The sequence below is a fragment of the Idiotropiscis lumnitzeri genome, unplaced genomic scaffold (genome assembly GCF_059441095.1).
Source record: "Idiotropiscis lumnitzeri isolate Australia: NSW breed Sydney's pygmy pipehorse unplaced genomic scaffold, RoL_Ilum_1.0 HiC_scaffold_23, whole genome shotgun sequence".
NCBI lineage: Eukaryota > Metazoa > Chordata > Actinopteri > Syngnathiformes > Syngnathidae > Idiotropiscis > Idiotropiscis lumnitzeri.
This window is the reverse complement of record NW_028283561.1, coordinates 183,743-207,777: the sequence shown is the minus strand read 5'-3', so window position 1 is coordinate 207,777 and position 24,035 is coordinate 183,743. Positions and strand designations below refer to the sequence as shown.

Below are 24,035 nucleotides of genomic sequence, written 5' to 3'. Positions count from 1 at the left end.
GATTTTTTTGTTTTTATGCAAATACTTTTTTTTGATTGAAAAAAAAAAAGCATTGGATTCGACTCTCACAAACAGAGTCACACAAAAGAGTCACACAAAAGAGCATCAACAGCCTTTCTAATGGATCAAATTTGAGTAATAAAAGAACTATAAAATGCCGACAAAGTGTAAATGAAATAGGTCAAAATAATGGGCTAAACAGTGAGGTAGTTGCGGTTCCTGAGAGAAGTTCAGTAATCACCGGTGAGCGCGACTGCTTCCGCCTTCTCCACTTCCTGGTAGTCTTGAATGCGGGTTGCATTTGTGTGTCTCGGGACAAATCGTAAGTGCAGTTGTTGGACGCAATGCAAAGTATTTCAGCCAGCCCTTCATCCTCCACGAGGTTAACACGCAGTGGCCCCCCACTTAGCTTTGGCTTCGGCGAGTCTCTTTTAAGTTGATCTCTCCCTAGGTTTCTGTCGCAAATTATCCATGGATGCCTGGGTTTGACAACGGGCTGGAGAATTGGCATCAGCGGTGTGCTTGGCCATCAAATGGTATTTTAAACTGGATGTGCTGCGATGGTAGCTCAGTGCATGATGGCAATACACACAAATGACTTTGCTCTTATCAATGACACCATTAGGTAACTTAAAAAAAAAAAAAAAAAAAACTTGCCGTTCAGAATTGAATTTGCGTCATTTTTACCACTCGCAATGATGCTTTTATTCTAGAAACCAGCAAAAACTCCGCACATCAAGCCCATGCAGGCCTGTCCTGAATTTCACGTGCTTGATGTTTTTTTTCTGGTCTTGCAAGCGTCAGCACTACGTCATAGGACTACATTGTTTATTAAGCCAAGATGATTCTTAATCGCTCGTTAAAAAAATTGACGCTGTTAAAAGTGGGTTGGATTAATCCCATTAATAACGCATTTTTCTGACAACACTAATATGTGTGTGTGTGTGGGGGGGGGTGCGTGTGTGGGGGTGTGCGAGTGCGTGTGTGTGTGAGCGTTAAGTTATTTACGGAACACAATATGGACTATCTGGAACAGCAGCAATCAGAGCTGCAGTCTGGCTTCTATTATCGCCATACTAACTGCATCGCTAAAACACACGTATGCATGGTAAGGATGTAACGATTCACTCAAGCCCCGATTTGATTCGATTTTCGATTCCCGATTTCAAGTCGATTCGATGTCATTTATTTTAATTTCTGCCTCACTTGTTTCTGTGCGCTTGTGTGATGCTACAGTGATCCACAAATAAAATACACATTGATGTTTAGCGCAAGCGTGTAAATGTGTGCATTTTGAACTATGACGAGTTGCACTAGTGCTATGAAACTACCTATAAATACTAAAAGAACTACTTGTAAACATAACTTTTCTTGCGCACCAATCCATTTTTTTAAATGTTGAAGGGCGTGAAACCATATGAATAAAATTGAGGAAATGCACTGTTAAAGAAAACTAAAATCATCACTTGAATTCATTTTTTTGTTTTGTTTTTCTTTTCTAGTATGCATAACATAATCTGTACATTCAAAATGTGAAATGTGCATAAAAAAACGACGACGTTCCAACAGACGGACACGGTCGCCTGTGTGTGCTAACTACAGTTAACTTTCAGACAAGACAGTCCTTGTAATAAATTAAATCGTGTATCAGCCACAAGTTTGACACTTTTTGAATGTTCGTTTATCACTGCTGTGTTGCTTTGAAAGGGAAGTTTACAAGGCATTAAGAAATTGTGCGTATGCAAATTGTTTACAGCATGAACAGCAGAGACATGAGAGAACGGCTTTGGTTAACGTGTTGCGAATCGATTTCTTTTATATCGATGCATTTTCTGAGCAGTTTATATCGATATTAAATTGATTTTCTTTAATGCATGGCTTTATACTTTTGAACATCTGCACACCTTTTCCCATTCCTTTTTTTTTGGAGGGGGATAATAGGCCACAGTCTTTGTGCAATAAGTTATGTACACAGTTTTCAGGCCCCGTTTTGTGCGTACGCAGCATTGATAAATGAGGCCATTGGGCTTTTTTCAATTGCAGACATCTGTTGCATATTAAACTCAGCAAACTTCTAGCATGTGTGCCAAGTGACCAGATCAGATGAATATTTTTCCTACATTCTTTTTGGTGATGCTTTTTTTGTTCAAAGCCAGTACATGAAAAATACCTTGAGCTGCATCACTTTTCATCTGCTTGCTGCAGTTGCTGAAGTCTCAATTAGGTCTCGTGTGATGTCATGCATGATAGCATTTCAAGTCAGATTTTCTTAGTGACATTTATCGTGCATTTTTATAAATCTATAATGATAAGATAATTGTGGTCAGATTCTGAACTGTACAATCTTTGGTGCATTTGACTGTTCTACTCTAACTATAGAGTTTAAAAGCTCAGTGATGTTTCCAAGCGTGGAGCCAAAGATTTGAAATAATCAGTACATAAAAAATTACAAATGCTTATATGTGTTTGATGTGTGTTACACTCACCATTTTCAGTTAGTAGATGCCCAGAGATATCTGACTCATATCCTTCTTTTTCTGGTACGTCAATGAAATCATTGTCGTCATCATCATCCTCTTCAACTGATGAAGCCTTAATGTCAGAAGTAAATGTGATGTGAACATTTATTACAATTAGTAAATGGAAAGCAACACGTTTTCCTGATGTAAAGCCTTTTTTACACTGCACTTGTTCAGTGTGAGGGAGCGAAATTACTGGTCGTCAGCGTGTCCATATTTGAAAGTGCTAACTTAGCTAGAGCGATTATTGAGAGTTTTCCAAATTAGTCATTGCCATTAAGACAAAGCCAATTTTTTTTCACGTTTTTTTTCAAGTGAAGATGACGGTTTTCTCCATGGTGGAGGGGACAGAGGACCCCATTGACCAATGCAAACATGATAGGGACATGACCACAAAAAACAACACTCAAATAAAGACTTTCACAGAGCTGACCTTACAATACAAAAGAACTGTGACTGTCCTCTTGTGTTCACAAGCAACAGAAGGATGAAAAATTAAATTTCATGTATATGTAATTTTAAGTACAGTAGAAGCTATGAAATATGAAGGTAAATATGAAGGTGTTTCATGCGGCTTTGGTTTCTTTCCCTTATGTTATCTAGATTAATAATTAGTATACATGTAGAAGAAACACAACTTTAAAATACAATATGTTATTTTCTTTCATAATACAGTAAATGCTGGTTGGATTGATTTAATGTTTAAGTCAGGGATTTATAATATGACATGAATAATCTTAAAATAGTTAAAGGTGGTACATAATCTTAAAATATATTGTTAAAGGTGGGACATTAGGTTCACTTCACGCTTTTTCATATTTCTTTGTTCAAAGAAACTTTGAACTAGTCCCCAAATATTGTACGATGCTTTGGGAGGGGCCTCTAAAGTTTAATTTTGAATAGGTGAGAGTTCTTTTGTCCCCTCACTTGCCCCCAAGCTGCACGCCGGACCTCTGCGCTTGCTTCTCCAGCTAGAACTTCAACATCTATTTTCTCCCCCTTTCGCGACCATCCATCGCAAACCTGACACTCCATAACAAATGTGACAGACTAATATACATGAATTACACATAGCTTCTATCTACCAGGTCCAACAAAACCTGCATGTGGGCGGTCCAAGAACTTGCTCATCTGTGCACTTCCAAATGTTGCCGCAAACTCTATGCAACTCCAACTAGTTTTGCGAGACCACATTTTGCTTTTACTTTTTATCTTGATTTTTCAACTTGTACCGTCCATCTTTTTTTCTTCAACTAAACTGACTGTATTCTTTTGGCTCGTTTACAGAACCAGATCGATGGTAGCGCTCGAGAGTGGTTTAGATCTTATTTAGCTGGTAGGACTTTTTGTGTTAGCCTAGGTTGCTCTTGAGTGGCGCTCTGCCACTTTGTTGTATGGTCTGTAGCTATTTTGGGCCCTTGATATTTTCATTGTATTTGCTGCCCCTAGGTTACATCCAATGAAACATATTTCCTTCCACTGCTATGCGGATAACAGTTACATTGCTGAGCTAAAAACACGCTCTCTTCTTTCAGTGGAGAAAATAAGAAGTTGCTTTCTACCAATGTTCCCTCTATGCTGCGCGCGTGCGCAATTGCGCACTATTTTCACCCTCTCAGCGTATATTGGCGACGCTGGCGCGCACCACGCACACGCATTACATTTTCTACACACATTCCTTCATTTCCACCGCAGTTAAATCTACATACAGGACAACACACTATTCCCGCATTCCTTTCAATTTCAGTAGCGTGACTAAGGACGCACACTCAGGTGTTCTGCTAGAATTTGAAGCACACACATATACTCACACTGACCATAGATGCTCCGCTACAGACAACACAGCTCTATTGAAGAATTCCAAAAATGAGCGTAGTTTACGGGCCCCTAAAATGAGGATGTTTCGTGTGTTTCAGAGGTCAAGTGACATAGAATTTTTTGTGTTTTATTAGATGCCATGATTTTAGTTATTTATGAGTGGATAATATGGACCATATTGAAACAGATTCTATTTAGAATTAAATTCTGCTTAATACGATGGTTGTATTTTTTTATTATTTTTTTTTTTTTACGTTGGGTTGAGTTTATCACAAATTTCTATTCAATGATTTTTTTGACTCTTAGAATATTTTTGTAACAGCGATATCATAAAACAGGTGTGGTACTGGTTTGGCGGCCATTTATATGTCTGATGTTGCTCACTGTGGTCCAAGGGATGCTCAGGGAAAAAGCAAGAGAACAATGCATTCTATCTTCTCCGTTCATTAGTAATCAGCAGTTGAACATAGCCAAGTTTCACCATTCTTCCCTTTTCTGACTAGAAAACAGACAAAACGAAATATATAACCGAGGCTGCTGTTTTAAATATTTCTCGGGGTGCAAGGGAGCCATCTTTTAAAAATTTCCCAATAAATGAATAGAATATTGCTGAGTTTGCCAGAACTTGTACGTGTGCAGTTTGATGAGTTTTCACGCATATTTAGACTGTCAAAGAAGTGTCGTTTTTCTTGGCAAATAGGAGTTGCCAAGGGAACAGCTTTGTGTACTATTTCACAAACTTTGTTTTGCAGTATTGTGAAGGCCTAAAATGAATTTCGAACAATATGAGGTAAATCTGGTCAACTAATATGGGGAAAAACACCAAACATTAAAAAACACATTTATTTATGCCAGTAGATGGCACTACTACTATGATGGAAAATAAATAGATGTCTTCAATCCTGAACTATTATCAAATGTGAGAAATCTTTAGAAGTAATTATCATTTGGGTCAAGTTACAGCAGCTTTTGTAGTCAAGGCGACGCCAACTTTAAAGTAAACTCAAAACAGTGGACTTCCTGTTAGGTTTAGCACATGGCTTCAAGAGAGTTTTTGTTACATATAAAACCAAGGTTTCGTAGATCTAGGTGAAATGTACAACTGGGGGTGCTTTTTTTTTTAATATTTCGAGGGCTAGTGAGCCAGAATTACACAAGAAATGAATATCTTTTTAAAACTCGCGCAGTCAACAAATATAACATTGATGATTTTGCCAGGTCAAATATGCGTGCAAAGTTACATGCGTTTTCGTGCTTAATTAGGCCGTCAAAATCAGCGTTGTTTTATTGGCAAACTGTGCGTTCCCACGGCCACAACTTTTAGCCAAATATCACAAATTTTGTATTTTGACATAATGAAGGCCTAAACAAATCTGGGGTAGCCCTTGTTAACCTGTTAGGACAAAAAATATCAAAGAATGAAATAATTACTTCCATTTATACTATTATAATTTGTGAAATTATTTTGTGGTTGAAGTTACAGCACCTTTTGTCAAAGAGACATCAAACTTTAAAGTAAATTCAAAAAGGCCTGTTAGGTTTAGTACATGGCTGCAAGAAGACTTATTTGTTAGTCTTGGCCTGTTACATACTCCATTAACTTTTTGAAGAGTAAAGGATTTTATACGATTGACTACAAGTTACATGTATTCAGTTTAATGCAATAAAGATATTTACTGATTGTGCTTTAATTCAATGTACAATAAACGGTCAGGGCAGGCTGTGTGAAGTGCATGGCTGGCAGATGTTTTGTGCAGGACGCGCCGCACGTCTGGAAACTGGGTGTGCTGACCGAAAAAAGTTCCAGACAGGGGCGTCGTCCTCTGTTGGGTACAGGGACGCGCAGAGCTGTAATGGTAGGAACCGAGCCCCAGGCTTTGTATTAGATCTCCTGTTAAGAATAGATCCGCTCCCGTGTGAAGTTGCCGGCTTCCTGGTCATCTTTCTCTCAAAAACGAGCGCGCATAATTGTTGGATGAATGTAGGTCGTGTTTGGTCAACCATTAATAGAGTCAGATAATTAATTCGAACTATTTTGGTAAACTTTTGGTACATTTAATGAACATCCGGGGCTGCTTATTTGAAAATGTCTAGGGTTAGTGAGACATTATTTTAAGAATTAAACAAGAAATTAATAAACTCTTCATAATTTTGCCTAGCCTGATGTGCATGCAAAGTTGAATGAGTTTTGTTAATATTTAGAAAGACAAAATCAGTGTTATTTAATATGGCAAACTGTGCGAAGCCCTGCCCACAGCTTATCTTGTTGTGAAATGCGCTAAATAAACAAAATTGTATTGTATTGTCAAAAATGAAAAAACTCGTATTTTTACGTCATGAAGGACTAAACACTCTTCTGAGCAAATATAAGGTAGACCTTGTTAACCTGCTCGGAGAAAAACATCAAAGAAGAGTATTTGCTATAACCAAGGCATGGGCAAATTACGGCCCGGGGGCCACATGCGGCCTGTTAAACATTTGAATCCGGCCCGCCGAACTTGAAAAAAATTAAATGAATAAACCTTGTTAATGTTCTATTTTCTAAATACTGTGGTGTGGCAAAGACGTATATTTTGTTGTTATGCTTTTGTTCACTGCCATTTAAAATTAAATGTATTTTTTTTCTCCAATGAGCTGAGGTTACCAAAACACTCCATCAATCTGCTCCTGGTCCGGCCCCTCTGTCAAATTTTAGAACACAGTGTGGCCCGCCACTCAAAAAGTTTGCCCACCCCTGCTTTAACCGGTGGTGCCACCACTACGATTAAAAAATAAATTTGTAAATGTCTGCTGGGCTGGACTATCATCAAATTTTAAATTTTTATTCTATTCCGAAAAACAAATATGGGTGAAACTTAGATATGTTCTGCTGCTGATTACTAAAGAATAGAGTAAGGTAGAAACAAATGTTTTTTTTTTTCAAATGAAAGAAGTCAAATCTTTCTTTTGGTAGGTTCCACGTTTATGTAAGCTGTGGAAACCCAGTGTGTGGGCCTTGAAATGAAAATTTAGTGAACATCTAAAATGGCTGGCAATATAGAGTTGGCTGTGGAGAAAACAGCTGGCAGTGAATGTGTTAATTATTTGGCAAACTTTCAAGCTGCATGCCCCTCCCGAACCCTGTGCATTTATGTGGGCTTGGGACCGTCCTAAAATTATGTGCTGCAATGGACAATTGCAACCCTGACTTAAATTGTCTCTTAGATGGGACGACATTTGAAAACACATTCAATCTTGTGAATTTAAATTTAAATGTGCTAAATTGTGATGGGCAGTCGGTGCCATGGCTATTTATATGCTAATGTACACATGTTGTTGGCGGATAGAGCGGGAGAGAGAGAGCAAGAAAGAGAGAGCAAGCGAGTATGCTTGTGTGATGAGGTGGGGTGGGGGAAGTGTGGTCAATGTGGCGTGTGATGTCTAGCCACTTGGTTCTCAGAGTGCATTGCATAGTGTAATACAAGTTGTAAGGATGTTAATCCTTGTCATAAAATTGTGTTTGTGTGAGCAGTAGATGAATGTGTGTCATTTTTAACCCTCACATTTTAGTTTTTAAAAAGCTTTAACTTAAAGACCAAGTGCGAAGTAAGTTTGGAAAATGACTAATTAAATATTTTTTGTCACAAGTATTTACACCTGATAAAAATAATAAAGCATGAAAAAAATATTTGGTATATTTGATAAAATAGTCGTTTTCCTGAAGTGAGATTCAGCCCAGTGACAAATGCGGTGTGACGTCATTCCAGGACAACTTTGGAGGGCAGAGCTCGACATTGAAAGTGTATTCAGCTAGTCAGAAATTGATTAAAAAAGCGAAATCTGAAATGTATCCGAGGGGATCCAGGTATTTGAAGAGCTGGAGAAAACGGTTGGAATTATGTTTGTTGGAGCATATGTACGAACCAGATGCTCAGGAAAATAAAAATATTGTGCGGCTGTCAAATCGGCCTCCAGTATGACGATTTGCATGAGCAGGACATTTAGTTGGAACACCAAACAAGGAGTGGAGACTAAACTCATCAAGAACTGAAAGAATTAAAACAAGGTCTTAAATCTCGACAGGCTCTATTCAGAAAAGCCAAGTCACAATGTGAGGCTGCTGTCAAGGCCAGTTTTATTGTGGCAAAAGAGATCGCTAAATCAGCCCGGCCATTCACAGAGGGGGATTTTATCAAAGGCTGTATGCTTTAAGTTTGTGACGCTGTTTGCCCAGATAAAAGGCAAGTCTTTTTAAACGTGAGCCTTAGCAGAAATATAGTTGCTGAGCGTGTAGACCAGCTGTCCATCAATTTAAAAGAGCAATTTGTATAAAGGGAAAATATTTCATCGCATATTCCCTGGCTGTGGATGAGAGCACCGACATTTCTGACATTGCCCAGTTGTCAATTATCATCCACGGAGTGGACTCCAGCCTGAGCGTGACAGAAGAGTTTTTGGCGTTACGTCCTATGCATGGCACAACTTCAGGACATGATCTGTATAAAGAGGTGTCAAGATGCATAAATGAGATGTAGCTGTCTTGGGGCAAACTTGTGGGTTTAACGACAGATGGAGCACCTGCAATGTGTGGACACAGGGGTGGACTGGTGGCGAGATTACGGGAGAAAATGCTGGAGGAAAACGCGACAGGTGAGCTGACAGTTTATCATTGTCGAATTACAGCTTAAAAGATTTTAGACGATTGACTACAAGTTACATATATTCAGTTTAATGCAATAAAGATATTTACAGATTGTGCTTTAATTCAATGTACAATAAAAGGTCAGGGCAGGCTGTGTGAAATGCATAGGTGGCAGATGTTTTGTGCAGGACAAGCCGCACGTCTGAGAACTGGGTGTGCTGACGCAGAACGTTCCAGATATCAAGGACATCAAGGCGCTGTTGCGTGAGATGGTCAGACGGTCGACCGTGAAAGCGGAATAACAGATCCAGTGGCTCGCGCCCATGGGAAGAGCCGACACGCCATACTGCGGGGTGAAGATATTCCATAAGAGAAAGCTAAAATTAGCTGCAGATGACACATAGCAAATAGGAGAGTAGTAGGATGTCATCGCTTTGTTTTGTTGAAATGTATCAATGATCCTGGGCAACTCGGGGGGAGCGTCGTCTTCTGTTGGGTACAGAGACGCGCAGAGCTGTAATGGTAGGAACCGAGCCCCAGACTCTGTACTAGATCTGCTTGTTAGGAATAAATTTGCTCTCGTGTGAAATCGCCGGCTTCCTGGATCTCTCTCTCAAAACGAGCGCGCATAATTGTTGGATGAATGTAAGTCGTGTTTGGTTAAGGGAGTCAGATAATAGTTAAAATTCCAATTTACAGCTGAACACCTTCACTCAATCCTGAGGGTATCCTCAGCTCAGAGTCTGACCCCGAACTATGCTGAACTTGTAAAAGATGAGACACCACCAAGTATCATCCTCAGCCTAAAACAAGTGAACATTACTGTGCAATAACATATTTAGATTTTTTAATAAAATAGTTAAATATAGTTAAGTTAAATATTTGTTTTCATTACACATGTGACTTCTTAGAAGAAAGTGTTGTTTTTCTCTGATTAGTGGATTTTTGCACTTTATTTTGTTTTTACTCAGGCAGAGTTAAAAACTCAGTTAAAGTTGAAAAGTTTAAGTTAAATATTTATGACTGTTCTTTCAAGAAAGTGTGTTTTTTCTCAAATTAGTGGATGTTTGCACTATTTTATTTTGTTTCAATCCAATTGCTTTAAAAATATTTCAGTTGAGTGACTGATAAAAAGTAAATTTAGCCTACTTTTGACTTTTCATTTCCCTGAGAAAATAAACTGATGGTGCTTTGACTAATACCGCTTCATTCATTTAATGTGCATGTTATAAGGATTTTATAAAGTTTGTCTTTTGTGCCTGTTGAAAATAAAACATTACTGACAGAGCCATAACAATATTGCTTTATTTGTCCAATCCAATCATATAGTAGTATATATGTTAGGTTTTCAGTACATTCAATTAGGTACACTCGACTATGTGTGATAATTTTATTTTTTTCCAATGAACATTCGATCAGTCTGGCCCTCGGCTTGTTGGCAATTTTTTAATTTGGCCCCCTGTCTATTTGACTTTGACACCCCTGATTTAAGGTATATAAACACACTAGCTGTTCAACTCTCCACTTAACCCCCACCCGCTCCTTCTCCCCAGCTACTTGTTCACACAACAGTCATCACTCGCTCCCGTCTTTTTTCCTACTTTCTCACCGTTCTTCTTTAGAGCATGCACTCCGCATACATACATCACAGCCGTCAGTCACACACAAGCTGTCATAATACACCATATGAAAAGCTTTGTTACAACTCCAGCTGTTGTGAAATGCGCTATATAAATAAAGTTGTGTTGTATCGTATTGTGTAATACACACCAACCTGTTTTCCGTTTTCTTTCATGTTTACATTTACATCTGTGTCCGATAGAGCTGAACGATTTCAGGAAAAAATTGTATTGGAATTTTTCAGTCAGATATTGCAATTTCGATTTAATTGGCGATTTTCTTCACAATGTGCAGTGAATCTTACAAACATGACAGAAAACTGCCATTATACCCTTAGAAACTATGATTGAAAATGCAAGGAGTGAAAGACACTGTGAGGGAAGTAGTCCTCTTCCAAGTTCTTAAAACTGTTTCAAGTAAGGCAACACTGTACTACTGGCTGTCAAGTATAATTTTGTATTTGTGTAATTCTGTATATGAAAGTGCTTTTTTTTTAAACCCAAAAAACGTTTTACATTTTGTACTGTGTTCATAAATGTACACTTATGTCAATAAAAAACATTTAGCCAAGCTAAATTGATTTAAAATTGTATTTTAAATTTTGAGTCCTATTATTGTGTAGACCTCAAAACTCAGCACTCTGTGTTTGACATTGACTTCTTCGTCATGATGACTGTTAGGGTGAATGCATATGTTATTCCACATTTTACTCTGCTAATAACTTGTATTGAAAAGGAATTGTTCCACAGTGTGACCTCTGTTTGGACCATGGTGATGAAGACGACCCTCAGGAGATGAATGTGGGAGGATTGGATCAAGGCTGCAACAAAGGAGGTGTGACCGAGACACCCTCTGAAACAATGGATTTTCATGCTTTCGCATGCTATTTTGATCTGAGGAAGCATTGTAGGCACAAGAGTGCACTATGTGTGCTAATTTGTTAAGTGTAGTTGTTTTTTGTATTAGTGTAATACTATTAAGGTATTGAAGGATTGTATTACGATTGCTGGCATTATTTTAAACACTTATGGGACAGAAGGTCAATTATTGTATTATTGTTGTCTTGCACTGGAGAGGGGAGCTCTCTAATCTCGTTGCACTCTTGAGTACAATGACAATAAAGGGATTTCTAATTCTAATTCTAATTATTTAATTTAGCAGGTTCATATTTACTGAATATGTTAAACATTGATTAAACAAAAAGCATTTATCAAGTAGAAGTACTGTGCATAGATAGGATTGACTGGGATTGCAGTCATGGTGTTTACTGATTCATTATATTATTCTCATACACTAAATTTATATTACTTAGTTGAAATGTAAGACCTCAAACTTGCACAAAAAGTATTTTCATGACCCACGCTCTCATTCAGAACAAACAGATTCAGTCTGCTCAGGTCAAACTGATGACAAACCAAATAGCACTTCATGGACAAATACGACAAAGCACATTCCCCACATAGGCCATAGTAGATACAAACATACCAAGTTGGGCAGGGGAGGACGTCACAGGGACGCTATCAAGAACACCAAAAAACACAACAATTTGATCTGGGGAAAACATACACCACACAATCTGCACAAGATTACAGGGGAATGTGAGCAGGAGAGACGGAGAGACTGCCGCCTGCCTGAGATGGTCAGCCTTGGATGTGGAACGTGGACCGGGCCAGGGGAAGGAGCAAGGACGGCCGATTCAACCTACATGACCCTTGACGTAGAAAACCTCCTATAAAATGTGAGGCTGGGCTGAGATCAGCACGCCATTTTTCGATTGTGCTCTTCCGAGTAGAGTTTCTCGTGAGATTAAGAAAAAGCCGCCCAGATATGTCTTTGTACTATTTCCTGAACTCCAGAAATAGAAGAAACTAAAATATCGGAACTCTAATCAGTTGTTGTTGAGTCTTTATTTGACCCTTTTATTCTTGAGTACAAAAAAAACCACGCATTGGAGTAAGTTTGGCTTTTAAGGTTCATTTACGAAATGTTTCTTATTTTCGTGGTGGCTCAACTCCAACAGTATATTTTTTGTTCAGAGAAGTGTTTGGACGTTGAGAGGAGCCAGATGTGGTGGCTTGGGCATCTGATTAGGATGCCTCAAGGTCACTTCCCTGGTGAGGTGTTCCTGAGGATGACCTTGGACACGCTGGAGATTATGTCTCCTGGCTGGCCTGGGAACGCCTTCGGAAGAGTTGTAAGACGTGGTTGTTGAGAGGGAAGTCTGGGCTTCCCTGCTAAAGCTGATGTCTCGGCAACCCGAACCCGTATTAGCAGAAGATAATGGATGGATGGATGGATGGATGAAGTGATCTAAATAATGCACTATTGGTTTATAAAAAGTACAGCGTGCGAAGCTTTAGATTTGTTGGCTATATTTGTTAAAATTGTGTTTGTTAAAATGGAAAAAAAAAGGCATTCATATTTATACTTATCTGTTTGTCAATGTTAATCTCAGTTAGGACTGGGGAGGGAGGCCTATATTTGATGGTTAACCCCGGGACCTATGAGGTGCTAAAGGCTGTGACCACTGTGGGTTTTTCTTTCATTAACAGAGGGGTAACAACAATTTTGTCCATGTGTGAATATCATCTTATGGCCTTCTTAAAACAGATAAATGTAAACTCTACAGGAAATTACGATAAATAACCAAAATATCAACTAAAACAATGACAAGAAATGTATTTGAGCCTTCTTTTATCATTGAATAATGTTCTTTATAAATGTGTGTAGCATTGATTAGATGGCAACTACATGTCTGCCCACTAATTTGGATAGTACAGGGTGACCCAAAAAGATGCATACCCATATTTTATTCGATAAAAAATCTATTTTTTAACGAATGTCTTTTCTGTTGCAGGACGTAAAAGGTGAACCTATGGATGATCGTTTTCAGCTATAGTTGCCCCAAAAATGTCTTGGACAAATCAGCAGAAGATATTCTCCCTGGAGATCTATTTTGCGACAAAATCATACCAGAGTGTACAGATTCAGTTTCGAAAACGTTTCCATTGCCGCAACTTTCCACCAAAATCAACGATTGTTAGTTGGGTTACGAAGTTCAGAGAGCATGGGACTGTAGTGAACTTATGTTCTAAAGCCACAGGGGGAACTTATTCAGGCAGGAAAAATAGTGCAAGGACAGAAGAAAACATTGCTGCAGTGAGGGACTCAGTAGGACGCAGCCCTAGGAAATCAGTGCGTAGACGCAGCCAAGACCTCGGAATGACAAGGGAGTTACTGCGGCGTGTTCTTACATCTGATCTGCACCTATACCCATACAAGATCCAAATAAAGCAAAAACTAACTGATGCTGACAAGAAAAAGCGAGTAACAATGTGTGAATGGTTCTGTAATGTGCTTGAAAATGACGAAAACTTTCTTGAGAACGTCTGGTTCTCAGATGAAGCCCATTTTTTTGCTTTACAGGCACGTCAATAGCAAAAACAATGTTTTATGGGGTTCGTAAAACTGCCATCACAGCAAAAATAAGAGCCATCCCGAAAGAGGAGTGTGTAAAAGTGATTGACAACTTTGTCAGACGAGTACAGGTTTGCTTGCAACGGAATGGTGGACATTTGGAACACATCTTGGGAAAGCCATAAATTGACTAAAAATTGACAGAAATAGCTGAAACTCTGGTGAATGGTCTTCCATAAACTGAATAATGTGTGGTTGCAATTTGAAATAAATAGCTTTTTAATCAAAGTCACAATTGAAATTTTCATGGGTACGCATCTTTTTGGGTCACCCGGTACATTTGTCTCACAGTCAAAGGTTATAATGTTTCATCATCCTTGCACAGATTTTCTTCAAGTATTCCAGCAGATTGTCCATGTATGCAAAAGTTTGTCAAAACGCGCCCTTCTGACTGATTGGTGGTGTGTACCCTCGTATGCACGCTCGCATGTGCACGCTCGCATGAACATATTCCAAAATTAGATCTGGATCAAATATTTTGAAAAGTACACTGTTTTTACACTTATTATTGTTGCCCACAAATATGTCTTTACTCTGCTGGTACTCAAATAAAACCCACAAAAGCATCGGGAGAAAATGCAAATGCTGCACAGGCTTGAAATGAATAAGGGGCCCTCTTGCTTAAGTTTGTAACATGGTAACAATGCATCATCTGTTCAGCGTGATTTTTCACGTCATATCAATTCCATTTTACTATCCTGATTGTTACTCTCTGCCAAGAAACTGAGCTCACATTAATGAGGAAAAAGCTTTCCCGCCTTGTCTTTTTTAACTACACACTTTTTCACTGTTCAATTGTAGCCTACTCCACTGGCCAAAACACACAAGGCTCCTTTGTCTCAAGGGAGTAGTCAGCTCATATGATCAGTAAAGTGACATCTTTATATCACTAATCTTCTGTGGCAGGTCCATTAGCCAACCTCGAGCTTCCCAAACCATTTTCTATCACTTTCCACCTTGTCCAGATGAGACATAAAAACGTCATTCTACATTCTCACCAGTCCAATCATGAAATTAAACACTTAAGGTAGTTCATTGCATCCGGTGTAAAATAAAGAACTTAAGACACACAATTCTGAAAAAGGAAAGGCACGATTGGTTTGTGGGAAGCAATGTAACACAAGTTTAGGGACCATAAAGAACTCAAGCAAATCCATCCAGTCCAGCCCGATGACCCAGACACACAATTCTGAATAAGGAAAGGCACGATTGGTTGTTGGGAAGCAATATAACACTAGTTTAGGGACCATAAAGAACACAATCAAATCCATCCAATTCAGCCCGATGACCCAAGTGGATCTACAATCGAGTAACATGCATCCGCAAAGCCAATGATGCGACTACGTCGATAACTGAAAAGCAGCCTAGGATGTCCTGCTGCCAAGTACACTTATGGACACCATTATGTTTGAACATGGTGTTCGATATGGACAATCCGTGACCAGCACAGAAGGGCTCAGTCATTGCCCATGTGAGCATTGCCACCCCCCAGCAGAAGGAGAATATATATTTGGGCTGGAAAAAAACGACATTGTGATTTTTGGGGAGGTTGCAATGTATATTGCAATTTTGAAACTAGAAAAAAATTCACCAGATGACTCAAACTGTTTGAGAAGACAACACTCTTGAACATGTGTACTCAAACATCAAGTACGGATACAGAGCCATCCCACTCGCCCCCCTCGGCCAGTCAGACCACCTGTCCTTGCTGCTCACACCTGCGTACATCCCTCTCAGACGCAGATTCAGGCCCCCCACGAAGACTGTGAAAACCTGGCATGAGACCGCCATGAGTGATCTGGAGGACTGCTTTCAAGAAACAGACTGGGACCTCTTTGATCATCCGGACCTTGATGTTTACACACTGTGTGTACTGGACTACATCAAGTTCTGCATGGAAACTGTGTCCCGGAACAAGACCATAGGAGGTGTGGCAGGGTCTACAGAGCATCACCAATTGCTGAGGCAGTAGCATAACATCTGTAGATCTGAGTGCGTCGCTGGCGGAGGAGCTAAACTGCTTCTTTGCACGCTTTGACTCACCCCAACCGTCACACCCCGCACTCCATGCTTCAACTCCCCCTCACTCACCATGGAGCAGGCATCACCAAATGGCGGACCGCGGTCTGGACCGGACCCATGGCCAATCTATGATGATTTTTTTTCAGGGCGCATTCGCAAACGTTGGCGCTGCAATTCTAGTAAATACGGAAAAGACGTCACTGATTTGAGTCAATCAAATCTTTTGTTTACAATCCACTGCCAATTGCGCAGCAGACCGGAAAAGAGTGCTGCTGACAGTATGCCTTGCTAAAAAGTTAGCGAGGTCGATGCGTCTTGTTTTAAATGAATGGATGGAGAAATTTGGTTTCGTTCTGGCTGCAGCCAATTCAAAACCAGTGTGCATCATATGCTCCGAAACCGTCGCAACATTGCGAAGCGCCACTACGATACAAAGCACCGCCCTTTTGTGCACAGTTATCCGCTGACGTTTGAGGTGAGCGCATGCAAAAACATCGAAATTCGAGTGCAGTACAACAGATTTTTACATTTTCGTTTACAGCCCAGCGGTATGCAAACGAATATTCAGTAAAGGTATCATGGATTTTGGGGAAACATAAAAAAACGTTCAAGTGATGGGGAAGTTGTGAAGGAGTGCTTAAATGTGGTTGCACAAACTTTATTTAAAGGAAAACACAAAGCCCAGATGTGTGAAATAATCTACCAAATCCCAATGGCCCTGACTCCGTTCCAACCCAGATTTAAATCACTGGCAGGGCAGTCACAAACTCATTTTTCTCATTAAGAGAAGTTAAAAAAATATTCAAAAGAAAAAATGGTGTCAAAGCTCATTTTGAATTAGTTTTTCATGAGGACAGCCATTTTTATTGATTGTGTACTGAACATGTTGACTTGGTTTTCTTGGATAATTAGGCTTTCCGTTTTTTTTAGGCTGATGACTCTTTGATTAAAAAAAAAAAAGGTAAAATATGTTAACTCAATGCTTAGCACTTGATATATTTCTGCAGGAGATATTTTACAGTTTTTTTCTGGAAGTGGCACCCTTAAATTCCTGGAGCCACATTTTCTTGAATGTGAAATAAACGCCTAATATTTGTTTGACTGGCAAAGGTGTTTAATGGGAACATTGCTAAATATTGAGTATATAAGTGCGCTCTGTTGAAAATGACTAAATATTGAAACTATATAAAAATGTGAACATAGGCTAGACATTAAGGGAAGTTGGACTTTGGTTCGGACCTTTTAATTGGAAGAAATTTTCGTCGTGGACCTCTGTGACTTTTAATTGAATACCTCTGCCATAGAGGAACACGATGTGAGGCGTGTGCTCCTGGCAGTTAACCCCAGGAAAGCTACTGGACCCGACGGAATACCAGGCAAAGTCTTCAGAGCATGTACCCACCAACTATCACATGTTTTTTTGCAGGATCTTCAACCGCTCTCTGGCTCAAGCAGTCATCCCCTCTTGCTTGAAAACGTCCACCATTATTCCTGTCCCCAAAAAGTCACCCACAGTCCACCTGAATGACTACCGTCCTGTTGCTCTCACACCAGTCATCATGAAGTGCTTTGAGAGACTGGTTCTCCAGCATATAAGAGACTGCGTTCTTCCCACACTGGACCCCTACCAGTTTGCATACCGAGCAAACAGATCCACTGAGGACGCCATCGACACTGCTCTGCATGTTGTGCTTGGCCATTTGGAACAACAGCAGAGCTATGCCAGGTTGCTCTTTGGGAACTACAGCTCGGTATTAAACACAATCATCCCAGACATCCTCATCACCAAACTGGGCATTCTTGGCCTCCCTGCCCTCACACACATCTGGATTAAGGACTTTCTGACCAACAGACCCCAGACTGTGATGCTCAGCCCCTACACGTTCTCCACCCTAACGCTGAGCACCGGTTCCCCTCAAGGATGCGTGCTGAGCCCTCACTTTCGGCGCGACATCTTTTCCTCCGCTTTTATCCACCGGGCGAGTAAACGCAACTATGGTTTCGTGCACCACCACATGCAACACTTGCACCATTCTCATGGAAAGACTCTCCCTGCTAGAGGGACGTGTCCGCCAGCTAGAGCAGAGTAATGTGGTAAGCGTAAACGTGGCGGACACGATTGTTAGCACGGGTTGTAGCCAACCTGCTAGCCTGGTTAGCATTGGCCGTAAACGGCTTGCTAATCGCGGTGAGCCTGTTAAGACACATAGCAGTTCCATTCCACCTCGGTCTCATGGCTCCCGCACCTTAGTGATAGGTGACTCCATTACCCGCAACATTAAGCTTGAAAATCCAGCCACAGTAATGTGTATTCCTGGGGCCAGAGCACCCGACATAGAAGCTAATCTTATGGAGCTAGCGCGCAAGACACCTATACACCAGCGCAATGCAAACAACGCTAGCTATTCAGATATAGTGATACACGTTGGCTCCAATGACACTAGGATGAAGCAATCAGAGATCACAAAGAAAAACATAGCAAGGACTTGTGATCTCGCCAGAAAGATGAGTCGGCATCGAGTAATTGTCTCTGGCCCCTTGCCTGCGAGAGGCAATGATGAGAGGTTTAGTAGATTATTCTCGCTAAATAAGTGGCTGGCTAGTTTTTGTAATGAGCAGGGACTGCAGTTTATAGATAACTGGCCTTCTTTCTGGGGCCGACCCGACCTGCTGAGGATGGACGGCCTTCACCCTAACTGGGAAGGCGCCATCACTCTTTCTAGAAACATAGATTATTGTTTGAGCCTTCCATGACTATTCATATTAGAGCAGGTCGGGCTGCAGGCGAATAGTGAGCCTGTAAGGAAGGGTATGGAGTCTGGAAGGCTAGAGCTAACTAGCGCTATGCTAGACTTAGACAACACACCTAGCTTTTCTTCTAGATTTGAGCGCTACACACCATACGCTGTTACATCTCATACTGATATAATTTCTACTGAGGTGGCAATACATGATGGGTTTAAGCATTCCTCCTCGGTCGGTTTTATTGACGACGAGCCGTTCTCTCAAAATAATAGCACTCGAAAGCTGGTAAATAACAATCGGATTCCGACCGTCAGAATTTCTCGCCGCGTTTATAGTCGCTCGAGGTACAATCCGGGACCTAGGCAAGGCAATCTCCTGAATATTATGACCAGGAGTCCTGTTGCGCGGAATAACTTAGATAGACCTATTTTACTGAAACTCGTTTTTTTAAATATTAGATCGCTTTCATCGAAAGCCTTGTTAGTTAATGACCTTATTAGAGACCATAATCTTAACATGATTGGTCTTTGCGAGACCTGGTTAAAACCGAATCAGTTTTTACCGCTAAATGAGGCTTCGCCTCCAAACTTCGTGAGCTCGCATGTTGCGCGCCCTCAAAAGAAAGGCGGGGGTGTAGCCCTCATTTCCGAATCTAACCTAAAACTTAGTCCTTGTTTCAGCAATTCCTTTAAAACATTTGAAGTTCTCATTATGCGATCCTCAGCCGAGCTGCCGTTTTATCTTGCCGTTCTTTATCGTCCACCTGGCTCTTACTCCGGCTTTTTAGATGAATTTTCTGAATTCGTAGCTGATTTAGTAACTCATGCGGATAATATACTTATCATGGGCGACTTCAACATTCATATGAATCTCCCGTCGGAACCACTTACCGCGGCGTTTCGGACAATCATTGATATGTTTGGTTTCACGCAAATAATAAATGAAGCAACGCATATAAATGGCAACACGCTAGATTTGGTATTAACCCGAGGCTTAGCGTCTTCAAAAATAATTGTATTACCATATACCAGTGCTATATCTAACCATTACTTTATCAAATTTGAAGTCTTGGCTCATTGCCATCGTTCTGACCATAATCAAAGCGAGAGCAACCGCAATATTAGCTCCTCAACCACCGCTGCGCTCTCTGAGCTACTCCCTTTAGCAACTGCTTCGTTTCCTAATTATATTGGTACGATTGATGATCTCACAAACAACTTTAATGTCGCTTTGTTAAATGCGCTTGACTCCGTCGCGCCTTTAAAAACTAAAACTCGTCCAAAGAGGCTTACTCCGTGGTTTACAGAGGAAACGCGCGTACTGAAACGATCTTGTAGGAAGCTTGAGCGCAAATGGCGTGCGACCAAACTTGAGGTCTTCCGTCAGAGAAGCGCTTAGTCTAGCCAAAACTAATTATAATTCTAGATTAATTGTCTTACATAAAAACAACCCTAAATATTTATTTGATACCGTAGCAATGCTAACGCAACGGCGACCAACCTCGGATAGCTCTTCCTATTCAGCTCACGATTTTATGCAATTTTTTACTCAGAAGATAGAATGTATTCGTGATGAGATTAAAGACACTGTTCTTAAAATTCCGTCGAATTCCGCGATAAATGGTGTTAATAGGGACATTCGGGCTGATAACTGTCCGATAACCTTATGTCAATTTAAAAAAATATCTCTTGAGAGCCTAACAAAATTGGTTAGTGCGGCAAAACCGACAACTTGTGTGCTCGATCCGCTTCCTGGCAAACTAATTAAAGAACTGTTTACGACCCTAGGACCGTCTGTTTTAAATATAATTAATCTATCACTTACCACGGGTGTAGTACCAGCAGCTTTTAGGACCGCCGTTATCCGACCGTTACTTAAGCAACCAAACCTTGACCCAGAGAGTCTCAACAACTATAGGCCGGTTTCAAATCTTCCGTTTATTGCAAAAATTCTTGAAAAAGTCGTAGTGCAACAACTTAATGAATATATGACTGCTAATAATCAATTTGAACCTTTCCAATCGGGTTTAAGAGCCGACCACTCTACTGAGACGGCCCTTGCTAAAGTTACTAATGATCTTCTCATAGCTTTGGACGCCGACACCTCATCAATATTACTCTTACTCGATCTTAGTGCCGCTTTTGATACCGTTGATCATAACATATTATTAAAACGCCTTGAAACGTGTGTTGGCATTTCAGGTTCAGCGCTTTCTTGGTTTAATTCGTATCTGTCGGAGAGGACGCACCGTGTAATTCATGGCAATACGACTTCGGATCTTTGTAAGATCACATGTGGAGTTCCGCAGGGATCGGTACTTGGACCTCTATTGTTTAGCATCTATATGCTACCGCTTGGTGATATTATACGGAAATATAACATTAGTTTTCACTGTTATGCTGATGATACGCAATTATACATGCCGTTGGCTATAACGAATCCGCGCGACTGCTATAAATTAGGGGCGTGCCTTGCCGAAATTAAACAATGGATGTCTTTCAATTTTTTGCGTCTTAACTCAGATAAAACCGAGATGCTCATCATTAGACCAGCGCGTCATCGGTACCTTCTCAAAGACACCACTCTGAATATCGATAAATGTAATATTATCCAAAAGGATTCAACAAAAAATCTCGGTGTTATATTTGACGCAACTATGTCATTTCAAATGCACATTAAAAGTATTACTCGAACTGCATTTTTTCATCTGCGTAACATTGCTAAAATTCGCCCAATTCTATCAACGTGTGACACGGAAATCTTAATCTATGCGTTTGTTACGTCTCGCCTCGACTATTGTAACGCTTTGCTCTCGGGTCTCCCCATGTCTAGTATTAAAAGTCTGCAGTTAGTTCAAAATGTAGCAGCTAGACTCTTAACTAAGACGAGAAAGTTTGATCATATTACCCCGATATTAGCCAATTTGCATTGGCTTCCGGTCCACTTCAGATGTGATTTTAAAGTTCTGCTACTTACTTTTAAAATATTGCACGGCTTAGCACCTTCCTATCTCGTTGACCTCGTGGTACCATATGTTCCGTCCCGAAACCTTCGCTCACAAAATGCTGGTCTTTTAGTGATCCCGCGAGCCAAAAAGAAGTCCGCAGGTAGAGCGTTCTCTATTCGGGCACCAATGCTTTGGAATGCACTACCCTCAGATATTAGAGGCGCCACTTCAGTAGAAATGTTCAAAACACTATTAAAGACGCATTTATACTCTTGTGCATTTAGCTGAAATATTTGTTGGCCTGTTTACTGCCGCTTTTTTTTCTTTTTTCTCTTTTGTTTTCTTTTCTGCCCCCTTTTCCCCCGGCTGGGGGATTAGGTGACGGTGACCCACTAGGAAGTTTAAGGCATTGACCAACTGGGCATGCACCTGTTCCAGTGATGTCGTCTTCCTGCAGCGCGACATTTGATCAATTTATTTATATACTTTAGCATCTAATTTAATTATTTGTTGGCCTGTTTACTGCAGGTTCTTCTCTTTTCTGCCCCCTCCTTCCCCTGCTTGGGAATTAGGTGATGGGGACATGCTTTGAAGATTACGGCACTGACGAACCGGGAAGGGACCTGCTCTGCCGAAGTCGTCTTCATGCAGCGCCTTTTCTGATTTCCTTATATTTCAGCACTTCATTGAACTACTTGTTGGCCTGTTTGCTATTTCTGTTCTTTCTTTTCTGTTCCCAATTCCCCGAATTAGGTGATGGCGATTCACTTGGAAGTGGCTGTACTGAATTTACACCAACTGACTGGTACAAGATCAAAGGCTCATCTTCGGATATGCTGCCATGGATATTACGGCCCTGGATATTACGGCCCTGGATGAGGACCCACTCCACTGAAGTCATCTTCCTGCAGCACTTCATTCAATTGACTCTTATATTATCTCATCTATTATTGCATAGCATCATTGTATGTGTCAAATGTTGCCCAGTTGGCATCCATTGCAGCCTGGTCATCCTGGAAGGGGGATTCCCCCATCTGTGGTCCCTTCTCAAGGTTTCTCACTTTTCCCCTAATGAGGTTTTGTGAGTTTTTCCTTGCCCTCCTGGGGGTTAAGATCGGGGATGTCGATTGTGGCTATGTAAAGCCCTTTGAGACTGTCTGTGATTAAGGGCTATACAAATAAAATTGACTTGACTTGACTCTCCTGTACGCCCTCTCCACCAATGACTGCAGCCTGGCCCACGGAAACAACACCATCGTCAAATTTGCTGACGATACGACAGTGGTCGGTCTGATCTCAAAAGGTGACGAGACAGCTTATAGGGAGGAGGTCTAGAGACTAATGGCTTGGTGTGAGAACAGCAGACTACAGTTCAACATTGCAAAAACAAAGGAGATCGTCATCAACTTCTGGAGGAACAAAATTGTACCACCCCCCCTCGACATCAAAGGCGTGTCTGTGGAGAGGGTCCACACATTCAGGTTACTGGGAGTACAGCTCTACGATGACCTCTCCTGGACACACAACACCACGGCAGTGATTAAGAAGGTCCACCAGCGTCTGCAGTTCGTCAATAGCATCTACTGGGAGTGCCGCAGTCCGGACATGTGCCAAAGCAGAGGCAGCGAAAGCACGCCTTGTTTTCGCAGAAGAGGAAATCGTCCTTAAAATGTAAAAGGTGCAGCTAGAGGCAAAAATGGAGAAGCTGTCTATGGAGAAAAGCATGATGCTGTTGCCAAAGCAGAGACTCTAGAAGCTATTGTGGAAGAGAGTGAGCAAGCCAGCAGAAAGCTCCAATCTGCAGAAAGCGTTCTTAACTCTCTAGAGCGGACCAAATAATATGTTGTTGAACAATCAAGACAAAATTCAATCACATTACTACAAGATCATGCTCAGAATGAACCAGGTGAGCTATACGCAGAGTCCCTGATCTCTTTAGGACAGTAATGCAGAGATCCTACAATGGCATGACATCTACACTCCCAGGACAAGAGCAATCATCTATGTGTGCACTCATTGCCACGTAACGATGCGATGCGATGCGATGCAATGCAATGCAATACAATTTTATTTATATAACACATTTCACAACAGCTGGAGCTGTAACAAAGGAATATGGAATTCGTGAAGGACACGGTGAATCAGAGGTGATTGAAGCAGTGATAAGAGCCATCTGCCCAGGGCTAAAACTGCAAGACATGCTGGAAATAAAGACTGATGTAACACTCTCTCAGTTAAAAACTGCTGCGAACGACACCCTTCACCC

At 40.7% G+C, this 24,035-nt stretch overlaps 1 protein-coding gene across 6 annotated transcripts in view; it reads right to left on the bottom strand.

Annotated features, from left to right (window-relative positions):
- The window catches only part of uvssa (UV-stimulated scaffold protein A), a 177,097-nt gene that overhangs the window by 86,692 nt on the left and 66,370 nt on the right, over positions 1–24,035 (bottom strand). For all 6 annotated transcript variants that reach the window (XM_088287071.1, XM_088287072.1, XM_088287070.1 and 3 more), the window contains one exon: positions 2,487–2,592. In XM_088287071.1, the coding sequence (XP_088143197.1) occupies positions 2,487–2,592 (106 nt within the window). The remainder of the gene's footprint in view (positions 1–2,486; positions 2,593–24,035) is intronic.